General features: G+C 35.7%; 1 protein-coding gene across 2 annotated transcripts in view; it reads right to left on the reverse strand.

Moving 5' to 3' along the window:
• LOC136039588 (uncharacterized) overlaps positions 1–24,729 on the reverse strand; it is a 221,891-nt gene that overhangs the window by 174,889 nt on the left and 22,273 nt on the right. Inside the window, exon 3 of one of the 2 annotated variants that reach the window (XM_065723445.1) lies at positions 18,943–19,045. Coding sequence is in view for 1 of the 2 variants with exons in the window: in XM_065723443.1 (XP_065579515.1) it covers positions 4,833–5,324 (492 nt within the window). In the remaining variant the exon portion in view is untranslated. Of the gene's footprint in view, positions 1–4,832; positions 6,117–18,942; positions 19,046–24,729 lie in introns of those variants that run through there. The other variant, XM_065723443.1, reaches the window with a different exon arrangement.

Consider the following 24,729-nt stretch of genomic DNA (forward strand, 5'->3'; position numbering starts at 1 on the left):
CCAAGGACATAGAGGGCTGGAGGGAAAAAAGGAAACCTTGGAAACCGGAAATCTTGGAAACCGCTTAGAGTGGAGAGATCGAGATGAAACTTGATGGGAAGAATAAGCACAAGCTATAGATACGAGATTGACATTATTGGTACGGATCCGTTCTCTTTGGGGGAGCTGGAAGTTGTTAATTTGGGAAAATTGGAAAAATTGAGGTGTTTTTAATTCAAGAATGGGTGACCGGATCTTAAAAAAATTTGATAATTAGGAGAAACTCATGTCTCAGAGCTCTTCTTTCAAATCCCGACAAGATCTGTTGACATTGGGGGGGGGGGGTTTGGAGGGGGAAACCGTAAATCTTGGAAAACGCTTATAAACACAGTAGATACGTAATTGACGTAACCGGACTAGATCCGCTTTCTTTGGGGGAGTTAGGTGGTTTGGTTCAGCGCTTTGGTGAGTTTAGTGCTTCTGGACGTGCTAGGACGATGAAAATTGTTAGGTATGTCAGGGAGCTGCACTCTTTGACTCGTTACAGTTGTTTTCCCCGATTCGACCATCTGGGGGGCTAAAGGGAAAGGAAAAATTAGAAAAATTGAGGTATTTTTAACTTACGAGTGGGTGATCGGATCTTAATGAATTTTGATATTTAGAAGGACCTCTTGAATCAGAGCTCTTATTTTAAATCCCGACCGGCATTAAGCCTCTGATTTTCCTTTTAAAGCAATCTATTGATTCTTAGAATGTTACTACAGGTCATATCATATGAGCTCTTGGCTCCTCTTGACCTCGTCACAAGTGCGATATGAGCTCTTAGCTCTTGTTTCTGACGAATAGTATATAAATATAAGTAGTTTCAAAAATTTATTAAATACCCCTAGGGATTTCCTTCCTCCCTTACTTGTATTTATATAACTTGTATACCCCAGGGCAAGGGTGCCCAATGTTTATTATGTACCTTCACGAATATATTACTTTAAATGACATTAATTTAGTAGTATATGCATTACTCCGTAAAGCAAAGTATATGATTACCCCGGTTCCAAACCGGGGTAATCAATCATTTATGAACGAGCCTATAAATCGTCAACTGTATGAGATGATGGGGAAAAACCAAAATATTCCAAGATACGGCACTATTAGGAATGAAATGAGATCCCGTGGAACTAAAATGGACGAATATCCTACAACTTTAGATTAAAAAAAATAATGTTCGTATATTTTATAGGCCTACAATCGGCGTTTCTTAATTTTAAGAGCCACTAATGTTTAAAATAATGTATTTTAAAGAATAACGTTCTTTTTAAAAATGATATTCATACATTTTATAGGCCTACAATCGATGTCTCTTTACTTTTAAAGGCCAATAATGTTTAAAATAATGTGTTTTTAAGAATAATGTTCTTTTTAAGAATAATGTTCTTTTTTAAAATAATGTTCATACATTTTATAGGCCTACAATCAATGTTTCTTTACTTTTAAATGCCAATAATGTTTAAAATAATGTGTCTTTAAGGTTATTGTTCTTTTTAAAAATAACGTTCATACATTTTATAGGCGTACAATCGGTGTTTCTTTACTTTTAAAGGCCAATAATGATTAAAATAATGTGTTTTTAAGATAAATTTTCTTTTTAAAAATAAGGTTCATACATTTTATAGGTCTACAATCGGTGTTTCTTTACTTTTAAAGGCCAATAATATTTAAAATGATGTGTTTTTAAGAATAATGTTCTTTTTAAAAATAATGTTCATACATTTTATAGGCCTACAATCGGTGTTTCTTTACTTTTGAAGGCCAATAATGTTATCTGCTTTGTAACAGCTTTGTAACCTAAAAAATGCCAATTCGTATGAAGTGTTAAATATGATATTGCCTCAAGGTGTTGTTGCCAATTATACATGTTTTCAACTTCCTTTTAGATCTGGTCGCAATGCTAAGGAGATGTCAACATTCTTAATGATATTCTGGCAAACCCCTCAAGGAGTGGTCAAGCCAATGAGAAAGGAGGAAATTTTGAATACTAAGAATTATTGCTAAAAATCATTCCACATAACTACAAACTTGAGAATCTTTGGGATTATTTATCGGTATAAGATCTACAAAACGACACAAAAATCAAGGCTGTATGATTAGTACAACCCTTTTAAATAGTATAGGAAGAATATCTTAAATGGCAAATTTTAAAGGAAACTGATGATAACAAAAAAAAAATTCACGGCCAAAAATTTTGAAATTTCGTGGCAAATCGAGAGGCTACTTTACAATTCTCTACGTCTTCTAAAATTAATCTTATTACTACTTTTAAAATTAGAGGTGTCCCCACTAATTAATTTTTATGAAGCTCTAAAGAAAAAAAAATGCAAATTTGTTCGGCCTATTCATGTTAAAGCTTTCAATGAAGCTACAGGAATTTTTTCATTAAAAAATCTGCTCGTGTCTGTTGTTAATACGCATTTCACTGCTATAGGAAAATAGCATTGGCTTCAAACCTCGGAGATTGACCTTAAGGGTACACGCGTTAAAACAAGACGGATGCATGGTAAAATGGACGGGAAACATATATTTTAGGCTATAGCCTACATTTGCATATTAGGGGGGATAACGTACAGTGAGGCTAGAGTCGAAATGTGTTAACTGCAATTATTCTGTATATTATAAAGTAAGAATTATTTTCTTAACAAGTTTTCTTCTCAACAGTCCCTATTCTAGACTTCTACCTTATTTGGCACTGTGAACCAACTATTAAGAAAACAAAAAATAAGTTTACAAAAACGGAGTTTATGCATTATAGCGACCACATTCAAATTCTTGACCTGAGCAGATCTGTTAGATCTGAGAAAAACCGGCTTAACTGTCTGTATTTCGAGACAATTAGCTTAGGCTCAGTGGAAAAACTACGTTGTAGGTATATTCCAATTAAATATTTGGTATAGAGTTTGGGGTCAATGTTGGTATTACCTGAAGACTTGTTTTGGATTATGAAACTATTGTTAATAGATGCATTTTGACTTTTTGAACATCTTTTCTCTCTTGCAAAACTACCGCAAACTCACCGTTATGGAGTTATTATATATTTGCACATTGGGGGGGGGGGTAAAGTATAGCATATATTAAATACAGCAATGGTTAGTTTACGTATTTAATACATGCTATGCTTTACCCCCACCCCCTTAATGTGCAAATATATAGCCCAAATTTGTTTCTAAACTATTACAGATTCGCGATTTCAAATATCTGATCAACGAAAACGGAGATGATTGTAATTCTATCTGTGTAAATACAAGAATATTTGGGCCGGAATAACTCCATAACGGTGAGTTTGCGGTAGTTTTGCAAGAGAGAAAAGATGTTTAAAAAGTCAAAATGCATCTATTAACAATAGTTTCATGACCCCAAACAATTGTTCAGGTAATACCAACATTGACAAGAGTTGGTTTTTTGGTTAGGTTATGTTAGGTATTTAACATAATGCGTTCTTAGATGTCTGCTTTCCATAATTCTCTGTTATAGTTTCCATGATTTTGTTATTGAAGTATTATATTTTCATGATATTTTGATATATTTCATTGGGATTAACCTAACTTTACTCTTTGAGTGGGGTCGCTATAATAGCCTACATAAGTACCAAATAAAACAATACAAACCCAAAAATCACTATACTTCTCTATATACCTAGGGCTATAGCAGGCCCATTTAAGGGGGGGGGGCAATGGCAACGACAGTGATTATTATATTTGAAAGAGCAGTGGATCAGAAATCGAGTAATAGCCTAGGTACTTGTGTATTATATAAAACACAAGCGAGAATTTCGATCGCGAATGATGCGATGAGACAAAAAACTGGTCAAGCAAGTTCTTTATACCAGACAATTAGCTTTCGCTTGGTTGGAAAATAAATTGTAGCTGCATTTTTTAAGTATTTAGTTGGTATTTTGGTTAGGTCAGGTTAGAATGGCTAAAGGTAAAGGATGCGGCACTAGACCCTTAAGGTCCAAACCGGCGGTGCTGATCTCCGTCTCAAGGTCCTTCAGCCAGGAAGTGCAATGGGGGGATGAGGAAACCCCCATTACCATAACCATAAACCTGGTTAACCATAAACCAGGTTAGAATAGGTTTGTTTAGATTACTTATTTAACATACCTTACTTTACCCCACCCCACCACCCTAATGTGCAAATATATAGCCCAAATTTGTTTGTAAACAATTATATTTTCATCGTAATTTTGTTTTATTTCATTAGCATTAGGCAAACCAAACTTCACTTCTCGATTCAGTTTTAGATAATACACATGTACCCTTGTGTATTGTACGCCACTCAAGTGTTTCATTTAATTAGAACCCGTTTCTTTGACGCTCAATCCTAATTAAATATCACAAAATATGATGAAAATATAATACTTTAGAAATAAAATTGGGCTATATTTTTGCACATTTGGTGTGTGGCTAAAGTAAACCGGGTCTGCGTGCAAAATGTGTTAGGTACAATTATTCTGAATGTTATGGAGTAAGAATTGTTTTCAAACTTCCAACTTTCCAGATATCTGATCACCACCCCCTAATATACAACTATAAAGCCACAATTATACATTTCCCATCTATTCTGTCCCTCGTCTTGGCTCACACTAAGCTGAAAGAAACTACCGAAGAAACCGGTTTGTTCTCGAGTTTTACATAGCGTAAACTTGAATGGCGTATAATACACAAGTACCATAGCCTATACTGTTTTCTATCTGATATCTGTCATATATAACGTAAATTTACCAAAAGCCCTTTATTTAAGATTTTACCTCTCCCAGAAACAAAACAACAACGATTTGAACTATCAAGGTCCAAAATACTGACCTCTCTTGTTCCTTCAATGTATCCCACAGTCCTAGCACCTTCCTTTTTACGAGTGCTTATTTCATTACAAGGATTCGGATCAATGACAGGAGTAAGGAAAGGCAGCGATACGGCTACACCATTACATGAATCACTGCTTTCAGAAGCTCTTTCATCAATGTTAATATTATCAACAAGAAATGTGTCAGAAAGCTTTCGAAACTGCCGCCAATAGTCACGCCAACCAGCATCACTCTTTTGACCTGGTGAATCACGCGCATTTTCAGATAATTTCTTCAAACTTTTCCATGGTGATTTAATCCCTTTATCTTTAATTTTAGGTGTTTGAATTGAATCCCAGTTTTTCTCATAAATATCAGCCATCTCGCGAGTTCGTTCTAGGTCAGGCTCTGACATAGCTTCACGCAACTCACGCAACCGAGGTCTATTCCGTATCCGCTGTGCACGCGATCTCTTAATAGAGCTCTTCGATGTGTTGTTCGTAAATTCCATTGTCGTTTTTTCACTTATCTGGCAGGTCCACCTGTACCGTAGAAATTTGATACCTTCTGAGATTGCCCAGACAACAGAATCACATTTCTACCATTCATACAACACTCAATCCCTGATCAAGTTGATAAGAGTATAATTTAATTCAGGTTTGACAGATAAAATGAACCTGTTGCTAGCACAGAATGGATTATCATTACTTAGAATTGATGATAATAATGATGAGATCGAAGACCAAAGGAGCTTTTTGTTAAATCAAATTAAGAAGGTAAACGTCCTTCTGAATTGCTACAGTCATTTATCTGAATTCACAAATATAACAAGGTAACCTGACCAATTAGTCCATTAAGTTCATTCTATGTTGAACGCTTCATCTGGTTGTTCAGGATGATTCCCACCAGTTTCAAAAAGCTGTCCCCCCTCCTTTATAGGCCATCGAGTCTTTTTGAGGATTAGTGTATTGTTGTTTAGCAATTTTTGCTGTTTTGATGGTCAATTCACTAATTATATAAATTATTGACAACACCACAATTTGCTAGGAATCCACTTGTTGAACTGGTATGCACAAATTCACTTCACGAGTTACTAGGTTTATGCACGAATTTAATTAGATAGTATCACTGCCACAATTCACATTCATTGTCTTTGAAACTTCTTATACTGGACTAAATCTAATTCCTATATCCAAGTTATTTGTAAATAGCCTATAGCGCAAAGCCTACAACTTTATTACAAAACACTAGTGGTTTCATCAAGAACGTTGTTTAACACTTGTTTCAGACTGTTGTTAATTTGAAAATGTTCTCATGTACGCCGCGATTCCGGAGACCCGTAAAAAGACACGAGATGAGATGGGCTGATGGATGGACTCGGTGTGCGTCAAGTGTTGGTCATACACAGAATTTATTAACACTGGGTTGACAACCCAACGATTGTTATGCTAAAAATTGAAATGAAAGCCAGGAAACCAGGGGTATCAATTAGGGAGATGGGTAATTTCCCCCTTCTCAAAATTTTTGGTAAAACGGGATGTAAACGGCTACAAAGATGGAGATATTAGATGGGCTAATAAAACAAATTTGGTACCATTAGATTTCTTATTTCATGCTTATTCCAAATGTTATGTTTGCGTTTCTGACAATGCACCCCACCTCTACCCTCATAGTCCCAGTTTTAACCCTGGACTGTATATTTCTCCGTAGTTTTGCTTCTCTCGATAATTCATATTTCTTTGATTATGGTTTTCTTAACCGGTCGAAATACCTAGCCCTGGTACTTATTAAATACAGCGTGTTTTGAGATGTATACCAGGTGGCGGGAAGTCAGCGCTCCCTCAAACCCTCTCCCCTTTATTGGTCCCTTTATTAAGTTTTGTATATTGTATTCCTTTGCTGTTTATCATCCTGTGATTGTGTCATATTGGGTTTCGTTTGTTTAAATGTGTTCGCAGAATTCTTGACTCGAAAAATTACTGTGTTTTGGTGATTTCAATGCAATTGTTAGAATATGTGTCACTTCAGGGTCTATTTAAGGGCTGTAAAATGGATTTGTGAGTGCAACGATTATCATTATTTGAAAAGAGCATAAGAAAAGGCATTGGGTAGTGTATTCATCATTTTCCTAAGTAAATAACCGAATCGTCTCCAAATTCCTTGGATTCTTTATTTCTGGGCAATAAGCTGAATAAGGCGACCAGACCATAATTTGCACTTTATTGAAAACAAAATAAATTTTAATTTTTTTTAACTTTTTTAGCTTTAATAAAAAAAATATATTAAGACTTTAAGGAATAAATATCAGTAGGCCCTGTATGTGTATTAAACTGACAATCAACACTCAATTTTTTCAGTAAAGTGCAAAACTGTTCTGTTCTTGAGAAGGCATGGGAGATGTCAGCCCTGCTCAGATTAATTTTTACTCGTTCTCAGCTTGAGTCGGTTATTTATTGTAATTTCTGTTCGTTTTGGGTTTCATTTATTCATTGATATGATTTATTCATTGATTATGGGTAGTTTTATGCTTGGAAGATTAGTTGACCTCATCTAAGATCAATTTGGTCTAATGAAGCTCTTTACTTTTCTTTGAAAACTTATTTTGTAGAAAAAAACTTTTTAAGTTAACAAGTTGAATAAGACAAATAGTGCTTATAGCGCTAAAAAATAGAACACCGATCTATTCACAGAAAAAATATACGCAATACATTATATATACTTTCATATAATTTTTGTCTGTGGTTCGGTTTCCGAATTCATCTTATTACACAGTTAAAAGTTCGGAGAGGTTGTTGGCTTGTAAGGGAGGAACGCGTGGTCTCTCCTAATCTTCTTCTATCTCATAATGAGGGCACTAATAAAATCGAAGAATCCGATTAAGAGAAGCCACCGCCAGTGTTGCCAATGCTTTGGGAAAATTGTACCGCTTTTTTGACCAAACTATACGATAAAAGGATTTTGTGGCATAATTGTAGTAATTTATGTCAATTTCCATTTTACAGACAAAACGCCAGAATAAACTGAAAAGTAAGTAATGTTTTCGCATTCATATCTTCACCCTCTGTCAGAATCTGATCTTCCCTCGTATGATGATTAGTTTGAAATTCGTGGAGATCGATTTTTGTGTCGACTTTGGTATTGATGAATCATTCTTTTTTCCTTACTTATAACCCTAAAAGCTGATTGGAGGAGGAGTTCAAAAATTCCAACAAAGGAAAAAATCGGCGAATAAAAGCAAAATGTACCAGATATTTTTGATTGTACCATAAAAATTCTAAACATACCGCATTGTAAAAGAATCTCTAAATTGCACCAAAAACGGTATAATTGTACCACTTTGGCAACGCTGACTACCCCACCAATTAAAAAGGAACTCAATACCGTTACTACTAGTCCACACATAATAGCAAGTATAACATGGGAGAAGATTAAATAACAAGTGAAGAAAAAAGGCAGGATTAACTTTGCCACTACTGACCTATAAACCTGATGCCAAATGAATAACAAAATTATAATCTGAGAAAAACCACTATTCAAGAATTCAAGTAGCGTCGTACCTTAGTAATCACAATTACTTCAAATTGCCTCTGTCACAGCAGCAAATTACATTCTTTGGCTGAAGATACCGAACGTGACAGCCTGCCATTCTGAGTGAAGTTATTTATAGGTTCAAATCTTAGCAAGTACAAGACATACTATAATTGGCTATGTATGTGTCCAAATCAATAGTGACCATCGAGTAAAAAGCACCTCTTGGTCCTTAGTAAATATAATTTAAGATCGGGTCCCATTACTACTAAATACCCCCGTCAAAGGCAGTGGCGTAATTTAGTCAAAATCCTAGGGGGGGTTAGAGTCAATATTCTCAAAAGTAAAAAGAACAGTAAAAACTGAATAATGAGCCTTTTGCTACCACAAAGGTACTGTGTAGTACTGCAAAGTTAAACATATACTAAAGAAAACTGATCCTGGGAATCAACATATTGCTAATACCTGAATTCTTACAGACGAAAAGCATTGTAAAATTTCACTGATTAGTTGGGCTTATTTCTTCTGCGGTTCAACGTGGCAACACAGACAGGAAAGGGGTACTGTCCAAAAAACTTTATTGTTTTTAAACATAAAAAAGTAAACCTTAAAAAATCATGTTTTTCAGATATGAATAGACCTAAGATGGGTCCAAGCCAAGGTGCAATATATGCATATATACAATATATATATATATATATATATATATATATATATATATATATATATATATATATATATATATATATATATATATATATATATATATATATATTATTTACTTGATAATTTAGAGCTTTTATCTTTTCCCGCTCAAGATCCTTATTCAGACCTTAGTTCAGAATGGGCCACCAGAGATATCACAAAAATTAAGTAGACAACTACCATTTTCTGCCTCTCGGGGAGGGAGCATGTTGTGTACGCTCTTTATGGCTTATTTAGATTCACCATTTTTGGTTATCGCCCCAATTGTAAGTAAGATTTATAATTTTTAAGAAACACCCAAAGAATCTCAATGCGGCTTTTCGCGTTTTTTTTTTCTTTTTTTTCTTTTTTTTTGACTTGATTTTGATTTGGCCAGAATTAGATGGCTATCTATCACGATTTTCGGCAGTTTATGATTTTAACCGTAAAATAAATTTTGCAGTAAAAATTGCCAAATCATCTTCACCTTTTTTTCATAATGCCTGCTAGAAAGTGGGATCAAATCGTAATTTTCACACAGCAAACGACCAGTAAATAGCACGCTTAATACACGGCCAGTCAAAAGAGTGACAAAACGTATCCTTAGACAACTACTCTTCCTCAGCCTTTCCAAGTACCTTCGCTTAGTGCATACTTTACCATTACCATTACCTACGTTTGCAATATTCTAGTCTTATTTTGACTTTTTATTTATCAATTCTTAAAAAACTCTTGTTATTTTGCAACAGTAAAAATATTTTCCTTTGCTAGGAATAAAATGAATTGTATTCTTGGGTAAAAAAAACCGTTCGTCTTTTTCTCCAGTCTTCTTTTCCTTTAAATATTGTCAGATTCTAAAATGTTGTAAAATAATTGGATGTAAAGCTATCCCTTGCGCATATATGTATTTTTGGGAGAGGAGGAGAATGTTCGTCAGAACCATTGTAAATTAGAAATTGTAGTGGAACTCATAATAACCTGGTTATCTAAGAGCAGGGGCTTCCCCACTTCCCCTGCAAGCGTGGCTGGAGCAAAAACAAATTCAATAAAAAGATGGAAAAGAATATTCAATTAGGAAAACAAATTAGTTTGAAAACCTTTTAATATCAAATGGAAAAAGTAACAGACAACTATAATTTATAAAAACTATAATTGTTACTGCTACAATGCTTGGCTAATTGAGACCGAAAATCAACAGAAAAAATACAAAAAAAAGAATGAACAGGTTACTGCTTCGGAACGCTTACTACCAAGGCTAACTCCATTGGCTTTAAGGAATGCAATTCTTTGTCAATATTGGCAAGAACGTACATTGGTCCATGGGTGACACCTTTTTTTGGGAAATATAGATTTGATGCCTGCTTTGAATAGTCCAAGACCATGCCCACAGGGTTTACGATGGTTTCTAAGGTCATATAACCCTAGCTTATTGGAATTAACTGAAATAATAGGTATTAACTTAAGGAAGTTAACATTATTTCCCTTTGTGGGTGAGCTGAAACAACTAGAAGCAAATAAGCCTTATGCGGCTTTCACATTACGAACATGATTTTCTATGCCGAGTTACGATACGTTAAGCATAATCTTTTACATAAAACAAGTTTTTTCCCACTAAGCTTAAATCCAAAGATTTTCCTTTTCCACCAAGCGTCTAGGGCTAAACGGAAAGCAGGTCGTCCGCGGTTGGGGTGAGAGGATGTCGCAAAAAAGATTAAAGGAAATGAGAACTTCTTTGGAGGGTGTAAAGAGGGAGGCTTTGAAGAGATTAGGATGGAGTAGGAGCTTGCGTAGCTGTGTTCGTCATAGGTGGCTTGTTGCTGTAGTGAGTTGTTAGTAGTAGTAGTAGTAAGCTGAAGTGAAAATGCAAAAAAAAAACAATCATAATTGTCACTTAAAACTATCATATTCATCATTAGCAAACTATTCAAAAAAATGTACAAGGAAGATATGGCTCTGATTAAGAACGAAAGGAAAGCCTTTAAGGAGACAACAAAGCTGAACCTCCTTCCGTATTGCAATGCTTGTTCTATATTATCTGGTATCCATTCAGGTAATAAATCTATTTTAAATCTATGTAGATATCCCCTCAGGAACAATTTCTGACTTATGACTTTGGGGAAACATTAAAACCCTGTCAAATACGTCAGAAATGTCAGTTACAGACTGACATGTCAAGTACAGTCTGTAGTATCAGTTACAGAAATGTTGGTTACGGATTTTTACCCGCCAGTTACAGAAGTTTCCGTTATGGCTTTTAGGTAAGTATTGATGCTTCTGTGCAGTTTACGCACTTAGTGAAAGCCAGGTTATCTCAGTTTGGGCTGAAGAGCTGTAGGTACCCGACAGTGAAAAGAATCCGCTCTTTATTCTATACATACTATTACTACCACTAACAACTCATCGCAGCACCGAGCCACATGAGGCCAACACACCTAAACACGCACCTCCTCCATCCCAATCTATTCAAAGTCACCCTCTTTACTCTCATTTCCCTTAATCTTTCTTCACGACATCCTCCCACCCCAACTGTGGACAACCTGCTTTCCGTTTAGCCCTAGACTAGACGATTGCCGGAAAAGGAATCGTTGGTAGTATTTCATCCTTCATCCGCTGAAACTGCCCAGGCAATCTCAACCTTTCTCTCACTGTAGCCCTAGAAAGCGGGATTAAAATACAAAGTATTTTAATACTTTGTCTACAGCATCTCTAAGTAAAAAAAGTATCATAATACTAAGTAATTTGCTACCTAGAGAAACAAGACTAATGCCTTTATCATTGCCACACTCACTATATATATATATATATATATATATATATATATATATATATATATATATATATATATATATATATATATATATATATATATCTTCTTCAGTTAATTTCTTCTTTTTATTTATTTTATTTTTTATTCTTTTTATTTAGTTAATTTCTTTAATTAATATCTTCTTTAGTTAGAAATAAAATGAGCTGTCTTCTTGGGAAAAAAGAAAATGCCGTTTGTCTATTTCTCCCTTCTTTTTTCTTAAAAACTGTCAGATTCCAAAATCTTGCAAATCAAACTTATATAAAACTAGCATTTAAATAAAATTTTGTTTCGGGGGGAGGTGGGTGCTCTTCAGAATTATTGGAAACTAGGGAATCCACATTAAAAAAATGTGAGAAATTTAAATGGAATTCTTAATAATTTAGTCGTCTAAGAGTGGGGTTTACCCCCCCCACTAGTGGCATAATTTGGTCAAAATCTTGGGTGGGTGAGGGGGGGGGGGCAAAATTGCAGCCAATTTTTCCAAGTAAAGTGAAAATGACATTGAAAAATTAAAAAAATGAGCCATATTAAACCATAAAGGTATAATAAGAAAAACTGATTTGTTTCTATAAATGATTGAAATATGCAAGCCTACCTTAGTTTAAAGGAGATCTTGAAGACACTAAATTTCAGCAGGGGGAAAGCTGGGATCTAGGAGGCAGTTGCTTCCCTGCCCCATAGCTAATTATGATCCTCCCCCCTGGCCAAGTATCCGAAGCCAAAAAAATCGATAAAAAGACTGGAAGGGACATTCAGTCAGAAAACAAATTAGCTTTAAATCTATAGTATCAAATGAAAGGCCAACAGATGACGTTATTTTATAATAACTATAACTATTACTGCTTCAACGCTTGTCTAGTTGACGCAAAAAATGAACAAATTAAAATGCGCAAAAATATAATTAAAAAAAAATTATGAACAGGTTACTCCTTCGGAATGCTTACTACCAAGGTCAACTCCATTTGCTTTAAGGAATGCAATTACTTTGCCAATATTGGCAAGAACGTGATTTAGTCAAACGATAACACTCTTTTTTTTGGAAATTTAGAATCGATGACCGCTGGGACAAACCAATACAATATCCACACGACCTATGAGGGCTCCTAAGGCCTAAGGCTTATGAGGGTTCCCAAGGCCACGAACCTTAGCTTAATCGAATTAACTTGAGCAACAGGTAATGAACTTATGGAACTTAGCCGATTGTTTTCCTTTATGGACAGCAGAACTAACTTGACGAAAAACAAACCCTTCAACCTTTCTATCTGATTGAGTTAGATTGTCAATCAGATACCAGATTCCTCATATTGTAAATCAACTTAACTTAGTAGAAATGTCCCGAAGTTTCAATTTTCTTTGAAAAACATATTACAAAAATAGTTCTTTGCCTGGATGTCGGGATTGATTAATAATAGATTATAGTATGTATTTTGTTGTGGTGTTCTCACGCTAGAGTGGCCTCCTCTGTAATCTCCTACCTTGTTTATTTTTTTTGTTTTAGTTTATTTTCTTTTTGGAATTATTAGTATGACGAGACGTTGTATTTTTTTTTCTATGCATTTATACTTCCTCAGCCTTACGAGCTCTGCTCTCTGTTGGGGCATAATATTGTTTTGTATATTTTTAAATCGAATTAATAAACATTGATTGATTGACTGAAAACACTTAAGCGCTTTCACACTACTTTTGCAATTTTTGATGACGATTTTTGATGATGATGATACAATTTTTGATGACGATTTTTGATGATGATGATGCAATTTTTGATGATGCAAGTTGTTAAACTATGCAACTTCAAGCACAGTTTTTCATACTTAAACAATTCTTTTCACACTAGGCTAACGTAGAAAAAAGAACAACATAAAATCATCGCAATCATCGTCTAAAATACCAGATTTGTCACAAGCAAACTATTCAAAAATTAAAAAAGTGGAAAGGAGGCGATATTCAAAGTTAAATCAAGCGTGATAAGCTTTAAAAAAGCTTATTGTATCTTGACTCGCCTAACAAGGCCGTATCCAGGGGGGATTGACGGTTTGAACCCTCCCCCTCCTCCCTTAAAATTTTCCCGATTCGTAAAAACGTAACAAAAATACATATAAATAAATTTTTGGTGATTTTTTTTTAAGTTGTCTCCCCACCCAAAGAAAAATCCTGGATGCGCCCTTGCTGTTGCTGCCAAGGCTAAAGGTTCTATCGGGCCTTTTCATGCTTATGAGACAATTGTTAAAAATGTTTTAATAGAGTGTTCTCAAAGAGAAGATAAGTAAGGCAATTTAGATCAGGAGGATCAGAGTGTTATTAAACAAACAATGTCCTTCTAATTCTCCCTTTGAGAACAGCTAAGAAAGTGATTTTGGAAATTCTTTCAAAAGTGTGAAAATGTCAGAAATGAACTTTAGGCATAACAGCGTGAATAGGGGCTTCAAATCTTAAAAAAAAGTGTTCAAATAACACAAAGTCATCAAATAACAGGAAAGTGTTTCATAAAATAACAACGACTTGGACAACAGCAATTGTACGTATTTGATAAAATAGCAAAAAACTCAGAAAAACTTTCATCGAAAATATGTTGTGATAAAATGTGCTAATTCATATAAACCATGTCTGGCTATTCTCGTAATTCACAAAAAAGCAAACCACAAACCCATGGAAAGAAAGTAGCCCGGAAATTTACAAAACATGTCAATATATCGTCGTCAATGCAATTTCTGAATGAGTGGCATTTGTGGTCATTCTGATACAGCTCATCACTTGGGCTGAGCTGGTAGTTTCACTTTAATTTTTATGCAGTTTTCTGTGGTTGCCCCTGACCGCTTTCACTCGATATATTCTTCCGGTCTGTTCTCCTTTTTTGTTAAATAGCACATTAAATCTAAAAAATGATCCTGCACAAATGTTTCTAACGTAGGACACTCACCAGAAAGAGAAATTTAGTTAAGACCCTCCATTAAACTTCTGTACCCCGTAATAAGAAAAAAAAATCATGAAAGTAATTCTTCACAAGGATTGCTAACTCCTCACCGTTAATGATATTTAATAATAAAAAAGTTTTTAAATTGAAAGTAAGGAGCGACAATAAAAATAAAAACGAACAGAAATTATTCCGTATATCAAGGGGATACTCCCTCCTTAATACCCCACTCTTTACACTAAAGCTTTCAGCACTTTTAAAAAAGCTTCCTGTTCTAACTAACGGCCCTCGTGTTTCAGGAACAGTTCTGAAAAAATTGCGTCAAACAGTTAAACTTTAGTGTGAAGAGCAGTGTATTGAGAAGGGGGCAACACCCTTCATATACGCGCTAATTTCTGTTCGTTTTGAATTTTAATGTTGCTCCTTAGTTTCATTTAAAAAATATCCCTTGGCTTTTAGGCGTTGTTTCCCCCCTTTTCAAAATTCAGACAAATTTTCTCATATAACTGTTGATTGGTAGCACTTAACTTGATGAATTTTATATATTTGGAATTAGTATAATCAGCTGATTTTTTCATGTATCTATTGATATCAAAATTCCGTTTTTTAGAGTTTCGGCTACTATTGAGCCGAGTCGCTCCTTACTTACAGCTCGTTGCCATGAACTGTTTTAATACCTTTATTGCTTGTCAAGTCACTTATAGAAAATATTCTACCCCCATCCCGTCCTTTAAGCTTGAGCATGAGTTGAACCTTGAATTTTGTGTATTGAAAAAACGACATTCTTCAAGTATCAAGGGTAGTGACAATGAAACTAGATTACTGAAATTGAAACAGCCACGTAGGTGTTAAGAAATTTGGAATAACTAGAATTTAAAACTAATTTCATATACAGTTTTTACTAGTTACATGCGCTAAATTGAAAAAAAAAACTTGGAAGAATTCAACAATAATAAGCTAAGAACATGTGGTATCAAAGGGCTTAAAAATGCAAATTTTTTTTGAAGGTAGAGTTGTCTTTGGGGATCAGCAGATTGCTAAAATTTTGGTTTTTAAGGACAAAAAGCGTTGTCAAATTTAACCGATTAGCGTTGCTCCTTTTTTCACGCTTTGACATGGCAACACTGATGACAACGTAATAATGATGCCCTTTTCTTTTGATGTCCTTGGAACAAATACGTAGGCTTCTTTAATATAATAGATATGATCAAGGGCAAATATTGAGCGGTGCAATTTGACTTTTTTATCCTTAAGTTGTTTCAACCTGGCCTGCAAAACTCAGAATGTACCGAGGGTCACTCAAGAAAGTAGTTATGGACCGATACAAAAGAACATGTCCTTGACGAGGACTCTGACTTGGATCGGCTTTCTTGATATAATTTCATCTACATTTGGAGTCTAGTAAAAAGTATAGGCTATTTCTTTTCTTTTTTTTTATAGTTTTGCGTCAAAAGTTCTTAGTGTAGCTACCCTACCAACTATTCACTATTGGGTTTTATGCTTGCATTTTCTAATATTTGAGTGACGGGAATAAGATAGATCTTCTGTACAAATCAAAAATAAAAATTTCAGATTCTATTTTCAGCTGATCTAACTTTTTACTACTGCCCATAAGAAACCTATAATACCCCTTCCCCCAAGAATAGCATTTGACGAGCTAAATAAAAAATAGACCGCTCCGTAATTAGCTAAAAATCCATTTTCTTGCTGATATTTGAGATTGGCTTCCCATTTTGAATGTGTTCTGTATTCGTACCGGGACACAGAAATGTCCCATTGCTGGGCCAAGATAAACCCGACATATTCAAAACATATGTTTTTCTTTTCTTTAGTTTTTCCTTTAACTACTAGGGCGTTTTACGAAGACTCCCCACTTACCCAATTTTTGCTAACGCCCCCCCCCCAAAAAAAAAACAAAAAAAAACCCTCTTCATGAACACCCATTTCCTAGCTCTTGCGCGGGATGGACCCACTCTCTTTGATTTTTTTCTATCTTATTACGGTTCCCTCGCTGCTAAGAAAGCAAGCTTCATACCCCCTCCCCCCCAAAAAAAAACAAAGCAGATAAGTCTCGGTTATCATGGATGCAGCGATAGCTACAATATAGTAAAAACGGACCACGGCCTTACTAAACAAAATTTAAATAGCAGTTTTAAGAAAAACTGTCTTCTTCCATCTTAAGAAAACGTCACTCTTCAGTTTTGTTTGCAACAATCTTACATTTTTTTTGCAAATAAAACTGAAGAGTGAAGTTAGTATATCAAACAAACATTAACTAATATATAATTAAAGGGGGGATGACACCCTTAACGACCGGCTCTTTTCCCTAAAGTTTGACGAATATTTCCCTGAAATCATGTTAGAATAGAAGCATATAACCATATGAAAATTTTAATTTTTTTATTTGTTGATTGTCTTTCAACACATTTTTACTAAAAATTCATTGCGTAAAACAATTATAGCCGATCAAGGTAAAATAATCAAACTTTAGTATAAAGAGTGGAGAAAGGGCACGGTTTGAAGCAAATAAAACTTAAGTCCCGTTATTTAAACCTAATGTAACTAAAAAAAAAATCTTCCGTTTTCAAAGTAGTGTGATAAAAAATAAAAGCGAGTAAGACTTTTTGTATTTTGGTATGTTAAGATGTCCATTCTTTAGCTATTGGGATAAAAGAATATAAACTTAGCATAAAGAGCGGGGGTTAAGGGTAGCTGAAGCTGTTTTTTATTCACTTTCATCAAAGGCACAATAACCTCGAAGAAGTAATCAGAATTTGACGCACGAAAAAAGAACAACAAGGAATTCACCATGTATTTCGACTTTTTATAACTCTCTCGTTATTGGCGAAAAAATGATGTAAGAACAATTTTGAAATTTTGAAAAAAAAAAAAAAATAGCGCGTGGATATATCAACATTAAGAACAATATTTGGATTTAAGAATCCTAAAACCACAAATGAAAAAATTTATATTAATTTTTTATACCATCATTTAAGAGTACCTAAATATATTGTAATATAAATAATTAGGTGTTGGAAACATCTCAACTACCTCAGCTCAATGGGTTCAACTCGTATGAAAGGCGAGTCGGAGGAATTTTTCCTCAAGCGGAGCTGGGGTTCAAACTTGAAAAAAAAAATTGTGGCAATAATTCTTCAGAGTGAATTCCTCCTCCTACACCTCCCCTCAATGTGTACAGAAATGCTTACATTAAAAATAAAATTTGGATTAACTTCAAAGCAAACTTCGTTGCAGGCCATTTTCCACCACATTTTTTTACATATTAAAAAGAAATCCCAAGACGGTGGCAATAAGATTTTTCGGCTCCAAATACGAAACCCAAACTAATTAAATTCATAGGTATAAGGTTACCGTCGACAATATTCTCAACTTTCTTTTTCTTTGCAGTATCATGAAATGGTGATATCTTCATCTCCAGTTTCAGGAATCCTAAGATAGAAATATCTCTGACGCAATAATCTACAGAAGTAAACGATGAAGTTGAGCTAGAGTGAGGGTTCACCCACTCTACTTCACATGGTGTACATCTTGTAAAAACATCTGTTCCGCAGTAAGTGGCACACTTCCACCAAGCCACGCCTCCATGCACCATGCGCGGTGTAATTAGAACTATCAAGAGGTATCCAGGATTTTTGTTCAGGGAAGGGTTTTCTCTTGGGAGGGTGGGTGGTACATGAAAAACTTTACAAAACGTATCAAAAATTTGTTTTTATGCAGTTTTGTTACTTTTTTACAAGTCGGACAAAATTTCAGGGGGAGAGGTTAAAATCTGGCAAAGCCCCACCCCCTGGATACGGCTTTAACACATGGTACATTTTTTGCTGTAAATAATTTTTTTTTGGGGGGGGATTTGTGATAATCTATTAAATTTTTCAAGGATGAGCTATTGTGCTTTTTACTAATTATGAGAAAAAATTGACTCCAGATACATGAGATCAGACGATGAATATTACACAAAATAACCAAAATTAGGCTCAAATAGGCTATGGAAAAAAAAGTGTTCAGAAGTAAAAACACATAATTTTAACGTAGCCTAAGTTGAATAAAAAATAATAATCTAAATCTAAGCATCACCAACAGTTTTACGTTTATCATTTGTTTTTACTAAATATGCGTATAAAATATTATAATAAACTGTAGTTAAACAAGCAATTTTTTTTTCATAAGCATGCTTACCGGAAGATCCGTAATTTCTTCAATTGAAAATTCTGCTGCTCCCTGACGCAACTGACATAACTCCGCAAATTCTTCATCATTCTCCAGTTTTTGCTTAATTGTACTGAAAATATTATAATTATAATTAATTTCGCTGCTCGAAATCGGTCTGAGCGAGTCTACACTTTACCTTTCCTCCTCAACAAGGGCGGTTGGGCCCAATCGGTCCCCGCTTTTGAAAGGGCCCCGCGCTATCATCAAAAGGAACAAGAAAAAGTTTCGAAACTGTCATCAAATTGCTTTTGACGATGATGAATAAATTATGAATCATTCAAGTAATTGAAAATACATTTATTTTATGTTCGCATCGCTGGATGAGATTTATTAATGCGTTTACTGTTGTATAATATATATTTGATAATACGGAAAACTGACACCCGTAAATGTTCATATCAAATGTATATGCATTATCAAATGAATTTGAATTTTGTTTAAATATAACATGTAGAGTGCCCGCAAAAAATTCAATCAGGCCCCGTGCCTATTCGATCCAAGCTTGCTCCTCCAGTGTCTTCAGTGACACACAGAGCGTCAGTGAGTCACCCAGTGCTTCCAACCCCTCCTGTTTATAATCACTTAAACATCGGAAATTTTCGTAGAAAATCCGTAGATAGCGTTACAGATTCAATAGAACTTCCCATAAAAACCAGGCGGCTTTTTTCGTTCTAATCGTTCACAATTACAAGACTGGAATTTCGCCCAAATTTGAATTTTTTTTTTTCTTTTTTTCTGGCTAGTAAGGTTCTCCAAACTATTCTTTTTTGTAAGGGTTTTGTCCAAAACCCTAGAACAAAAAATACCAAGGCCCAATACCACAGACAAAAAGTTGCAGATCAGACTGTATCAAAATTTGGATATGACGAACCAAAAACTAGAATTTGTAGTGGAACTATCTGGCGATTTGGGGTAAATATTAAGGAAAGACTAAATGTGACATTTACAATAGGATTCTGGTTTTCCGTAGATATTCTGTAGAGTCCTAAACTGCTTTCTTTTGTCCTTGGACTATTGGTTCCCAACCGATTTTGGGCCATGCCCCATCTAGGCATTTTTAAAATCCTAATGCCCTCGTCGTGATATTTAAATTTCGTAAGTTACCATTTTACTTGTATTCACCAGAAGGAAACTTAAATGGCCATTAACTTTATATCCTTTTTTTCGGATCTTCCTCCAAACATACATTATACTAATGAATATTTTTCTCTGAATACAACACACTTTAAACATGTCTTACGTCATTGAATGCTGTCATGTGTCACGGCCTTAGACGGACACCAAATTCCGTAAATCTACAGAAGAATCTGTTTAAGTGGAAACACTGGAGTGAAAATTCAAAAGTGGGATATTTTTTTATCCCACTCTGGGATATGACTGGTCTGAAGGCTTGTTCTGTCACGTTCATACGTCCTATAGACCGTGTTCTATTATTCTCCTAGTGGACAGGTGCTTTCGAGTTGCCGGTGGAGGAGTCTATGATCTGGTATACTGCAGTATACTATGGTATATCGGGTATACTATGACCTGATAAAATGTGTGAGCAAGTCAAGAATTCTTAGAATATTCTTACGGATTTCTAAATATATTTAATCTGAAGAGTTTTTGACAGCAAAAAATATGATGGCAAAGCTGATCCTCAATGATATGGGGTTTTTGTAAGAGGAGGGGAGTGAAATATAAGTTTAATTTCTAACTAATACACCCAAAACTTGAAAGTTAGGCCTACACCAAAGCGGTCCGTGACTTCCAATGTTCTCATTCCAAAAAAAAAAATATAATAATAATAATTTTTGCTGTCGGGGTGAAGGTGCCCTCTCCCCCATAAAACCACATAAATAGAGGTGACAAGTACTTTTATGCATGGAGATGTAGAATGAAAAATGAACATTCGTGCTTCTTCAAGTATTCCAATTTACGTGTAAAAAATAAAAAAACTTAAAAAAGCATGACTTTTAATAGAAATAAAAACATTTTTTTCCTACTTAAGAAATGAAAAATCGAAATTCAAACTTTTTCGAACACTTCAAATTCAGATGTACTAAGCTTCTAAATGAGTGTCAAAACAATTCTATTTGGACTTCTCCAGGTAGGGAGATTTTTCACATCTCCTAGGATACGCAAATAAAATTTTATTTGGCTAAAGTGCCTCCCCTCCTAAATTGGTAGAAACAGCAAAAGAAGATACACCCTGAGTATGAAAAAGTACCAGAAACCAAACTTTACAAACCTGAAACTTTCAGGGTCACAGTAAAAAAAGCACATAACTAATGAGCCGGAAAGAGGTTCCCAGTCATTGTTTTATTTGCAACCTTAACCATGTGAAAGTAGTCACACCCTAGGGCAGCTTCAAAACAATAAAAGGTATTTGATTAATAGAGTTACATCATTTTTGCATATTTTGAAACAAAAACTTTAAATGAAATTACGAAACTTTATGCTATTAAAAAAGGTATGCTACCAACTTGGTCATGGGTTCAGTCAGGGAGGAGGAAGATTCAAAGATAGATCTGCTTCAAAACAATAAAAGGCGCAACTCCTCTTAATTAATAAATGTTACATCATTTGTGCATATTTTGCAATAGAAGAACTTTAAATGAAGATTACAAAACTTTTTGGTCATTAATTTGGTCATGGGATCACCAAGAAGAGGGACATCCCTTGGAAATAGGAACGTCAAAATCTTGGTCCCTGTGTATTTGATTCCCTGTGTCCTCATATCTGTGTGCGTGTAACAGAACCACCGTGTAACTGAACCACTATGCAACTGAACCCCTGTATAACCAAACCCCGTGCTACTGAACCCTCTTGCAACTGAACCAGCGGGAAACTCAACCTTGTTTAACTAAACCCTCGTGCAACTAAACCCACGTGCAACTCAATCCCGTTTAGTTAAACTCCCATGTAACTGAACCGTCGTGCAACTGAACCACCGTGCAACGGAATCACCGTGCAACTGAACCATCTTGCAAGTGAACCCTCGTGTAACTGAACCATCGTGCAACTGAACCACTGAACTCAGTTTTTCAGTATTCTAAAAATATGAGGCGATATTATTGGGTAGAACACAAGTTAGAATTTTACATGTTTGACCTTGTTGGAATTGTTTGTTTCTTAAAGTCATGACATAAACACCTGTCAAGATCATTCATAAAAAAAGCTTTGTTTTATTTTTGCAAGAAAAAGGAAGATCCGATGTCATAAACCATTAATGCGGATTTATCTATCTTTTCTTTTCAGATGAATCAGACCTTTCTAGACGTTAAGTAATAAACATATATGTTCAAAATATTTGACCTTTGTAAGGATACGGCATTAGACTTAACAGTCCTTACCGGCGGTGCTGATCTCCGTTTCTTGGCCCTTCAGCCAGGAAGTGCAATGGGGGGTTGGGGGCCAGCCATCCTGTGCTTTCGCACACCCTTCCTGTTTAACTTACCCCAGATTTCTCCAGGTACCCAATTAGAGCTGGGTCGACTCTGGCTAAGCTTACAGGGTCACACCACTGACCCCCGTCCCAAACCGAAGAATTGGGTACACTGGGATTCGAACCCGTGTCCTCTCAGACAAAGGATCCCGAATCCAGCGCACCAACCCACTCGGCCAGGACGGCTATTGTTAACAATAGGCAACTTGTATAACTTACATCCCTTGCACCAAGGAAAAAAGAAGGTGGAGGAGGAAGCCCTTCGATCACTTTTTACTCTTAAAAAGTGTACTGGAACTTTTGATTTCCAACTGAATGATCACCTACCCCCAAGTTCATGCAAAAAGTTTTTTCACAAACACCTTATGTGTTAACATTGAGTGGCTAGCTTAACTTACAGCCCTTGCTCCAGTAGCTGCTGGTGGGATTGATAACCACAGAGATATGGTTATTTAACCTTTAGACTATTTTGAACAGAGAATTTTTTTTAATTTTGATCGGATGAATTTGGGGGAGAATGGTAGTTGAGAGGGAGAGGCTGATTGTCCTCTGATTACCTTTGATTCTTCAAACTTGAACTTGAAATTTTCATTTCCAGTACAATGAGCCTTCACCAAGGTTTGCACAATCATCCTTTCTGTAAAAACCTTAAATTTTAACAATGGGTAACTTGCAATAGCCTACAGCCCTTGCCCTGAGAACTGCGGAGGCTTTTGTTAATCACGTTTATTAATCGCGCCTTATTGTTCGATTGTAAATTGAAAGTTTTAGTGCCATTTTTAAAAGCCAATTGTGATTGGAGGGCAGCCACTCCCAACCCCGGAAAATCAAATTCTTTGGAAAATACCTTCGGGATATACCACCTCGCAGAAAACATCCCCCCTGGAAAATACCTCCCCATGAAAAATTTCTCCCCAAAAAATGCCCTTTGCGGCTGGATGGTCTGCAATCTCTTTCGACTTATAAAAAAGACTAGAACTTCCTGGGGATTATAAAACAATTTCTACCTTCATCCTCCTCTGGTCTCTTCCTTAGAGCTAATTCTGTATTTATCCGAAGGCTCCATGAGAGCTGTGATGTTTTGGCATTAAAATGCACCCTTTGAGATATCTCCCTTACTCGCTAATTACATAACAATCAGGGAACCCCATTGCAGAAGTTTAAGTGCCTTTTTAAGTTTTGTAATTTGTCCATTGCTTACATATAGTGTTTTTTTATGGCACTTGGTATTAATCAAGTGACATATAGCAATCGCAAATTCTGTCGGTCTGTCTGTCGGTCTGTCTGTCGGTCCCGGTTTTGCTACTTTAGGCACTTCCAGGTAAGCTAGGACGATGAAATTTGGCAAGCATATCAGGGACCGGACCGGACCAGATTAAATTAGAAATAGTCGTTTTCCCGATTTGACCATCTGGGGGGGGGAGTGGGGGCCGGTTAATTCGGAAAAAATAGAAAAAATGAAGTATTTTTAACTTATGAGCGGGTGATGGGATCTTAATGAAATTTGATGTTTGGAATGATATTGCGTCTCAGAGCTCTTATTTTAAATCCCGACCGGATCTGATGACATTGGGGGGAGTTGGAGGGGGGACACCTAAAATCTTGGAAAACACTTAGAGTCGAGGGATGGGGATGAAACTTGATGGAAAAATAAGCACAAGTCCCAGATACATGATTGACATAACCAGAACGGATCCGCTCTCTTTGGGGTAGTTGGGGGAGGGGTTAATTCTGAAAAATTAGAAAAAATGAGGTATTTTTAAATTACGAACGGGTCATCGGATCTCAATGAAATTTGATGCTTAGAAGGATATCGTGTCTTAGAGCTCTTATTTTAAATCCCGACCGGATCTGGTGACATTAGGGGGGAGTTGGGAGGGGGAAACCTAAAACTTGGAAAACACTTAGAGTGGAGGGATCGGGATGAAACTTGGTGGGAAAAATAAGCACAAGTCCTAGATACATGATTGACATAACCAGAACGGATCCGCTCTATTGGGGGGGGGGGGGGTTAATTCTGAAAAATTAAGAAAAAATGACGTATTTTTAACTTACGAAGGAGTGATCGGATCTTCATGAAACTTCATATTTAGAAGGATCTCGTAACTCAGATCTCTTATTTTAAATTTCAACCGGATCAAGCGTAATTGGGGGGGGGGCAGTTGGGGGGACCGGAAATCTTAGAAAATACTTAAAGTGATGAGATCAGGATGAAACTGGATGGGAAGAATAGAAACCTGTCTAAGATACGTGACTGACATAACCGGACCGGATCTGCTCTCTTTGGTGGAATTGGGGGGGGGGGTAATTTTGAAAATTGAGGTATT

The sequence above is a fragment of the Artemia franciscana genome, chromosome 19 (assembly GCF_032884065.1).
Source record: "Artemia franciscana chromosome 19, ASM3288406v1, whole genome shotgun sequence".
In the NCBI taxonomy this organism is placed as follows: domain Eukaryota; kingdom Metazoa; phylum Arthropoda; class Branchiopoda; order Anostraca; family Artemiidae; genus Artemia; species Artemia franciscana.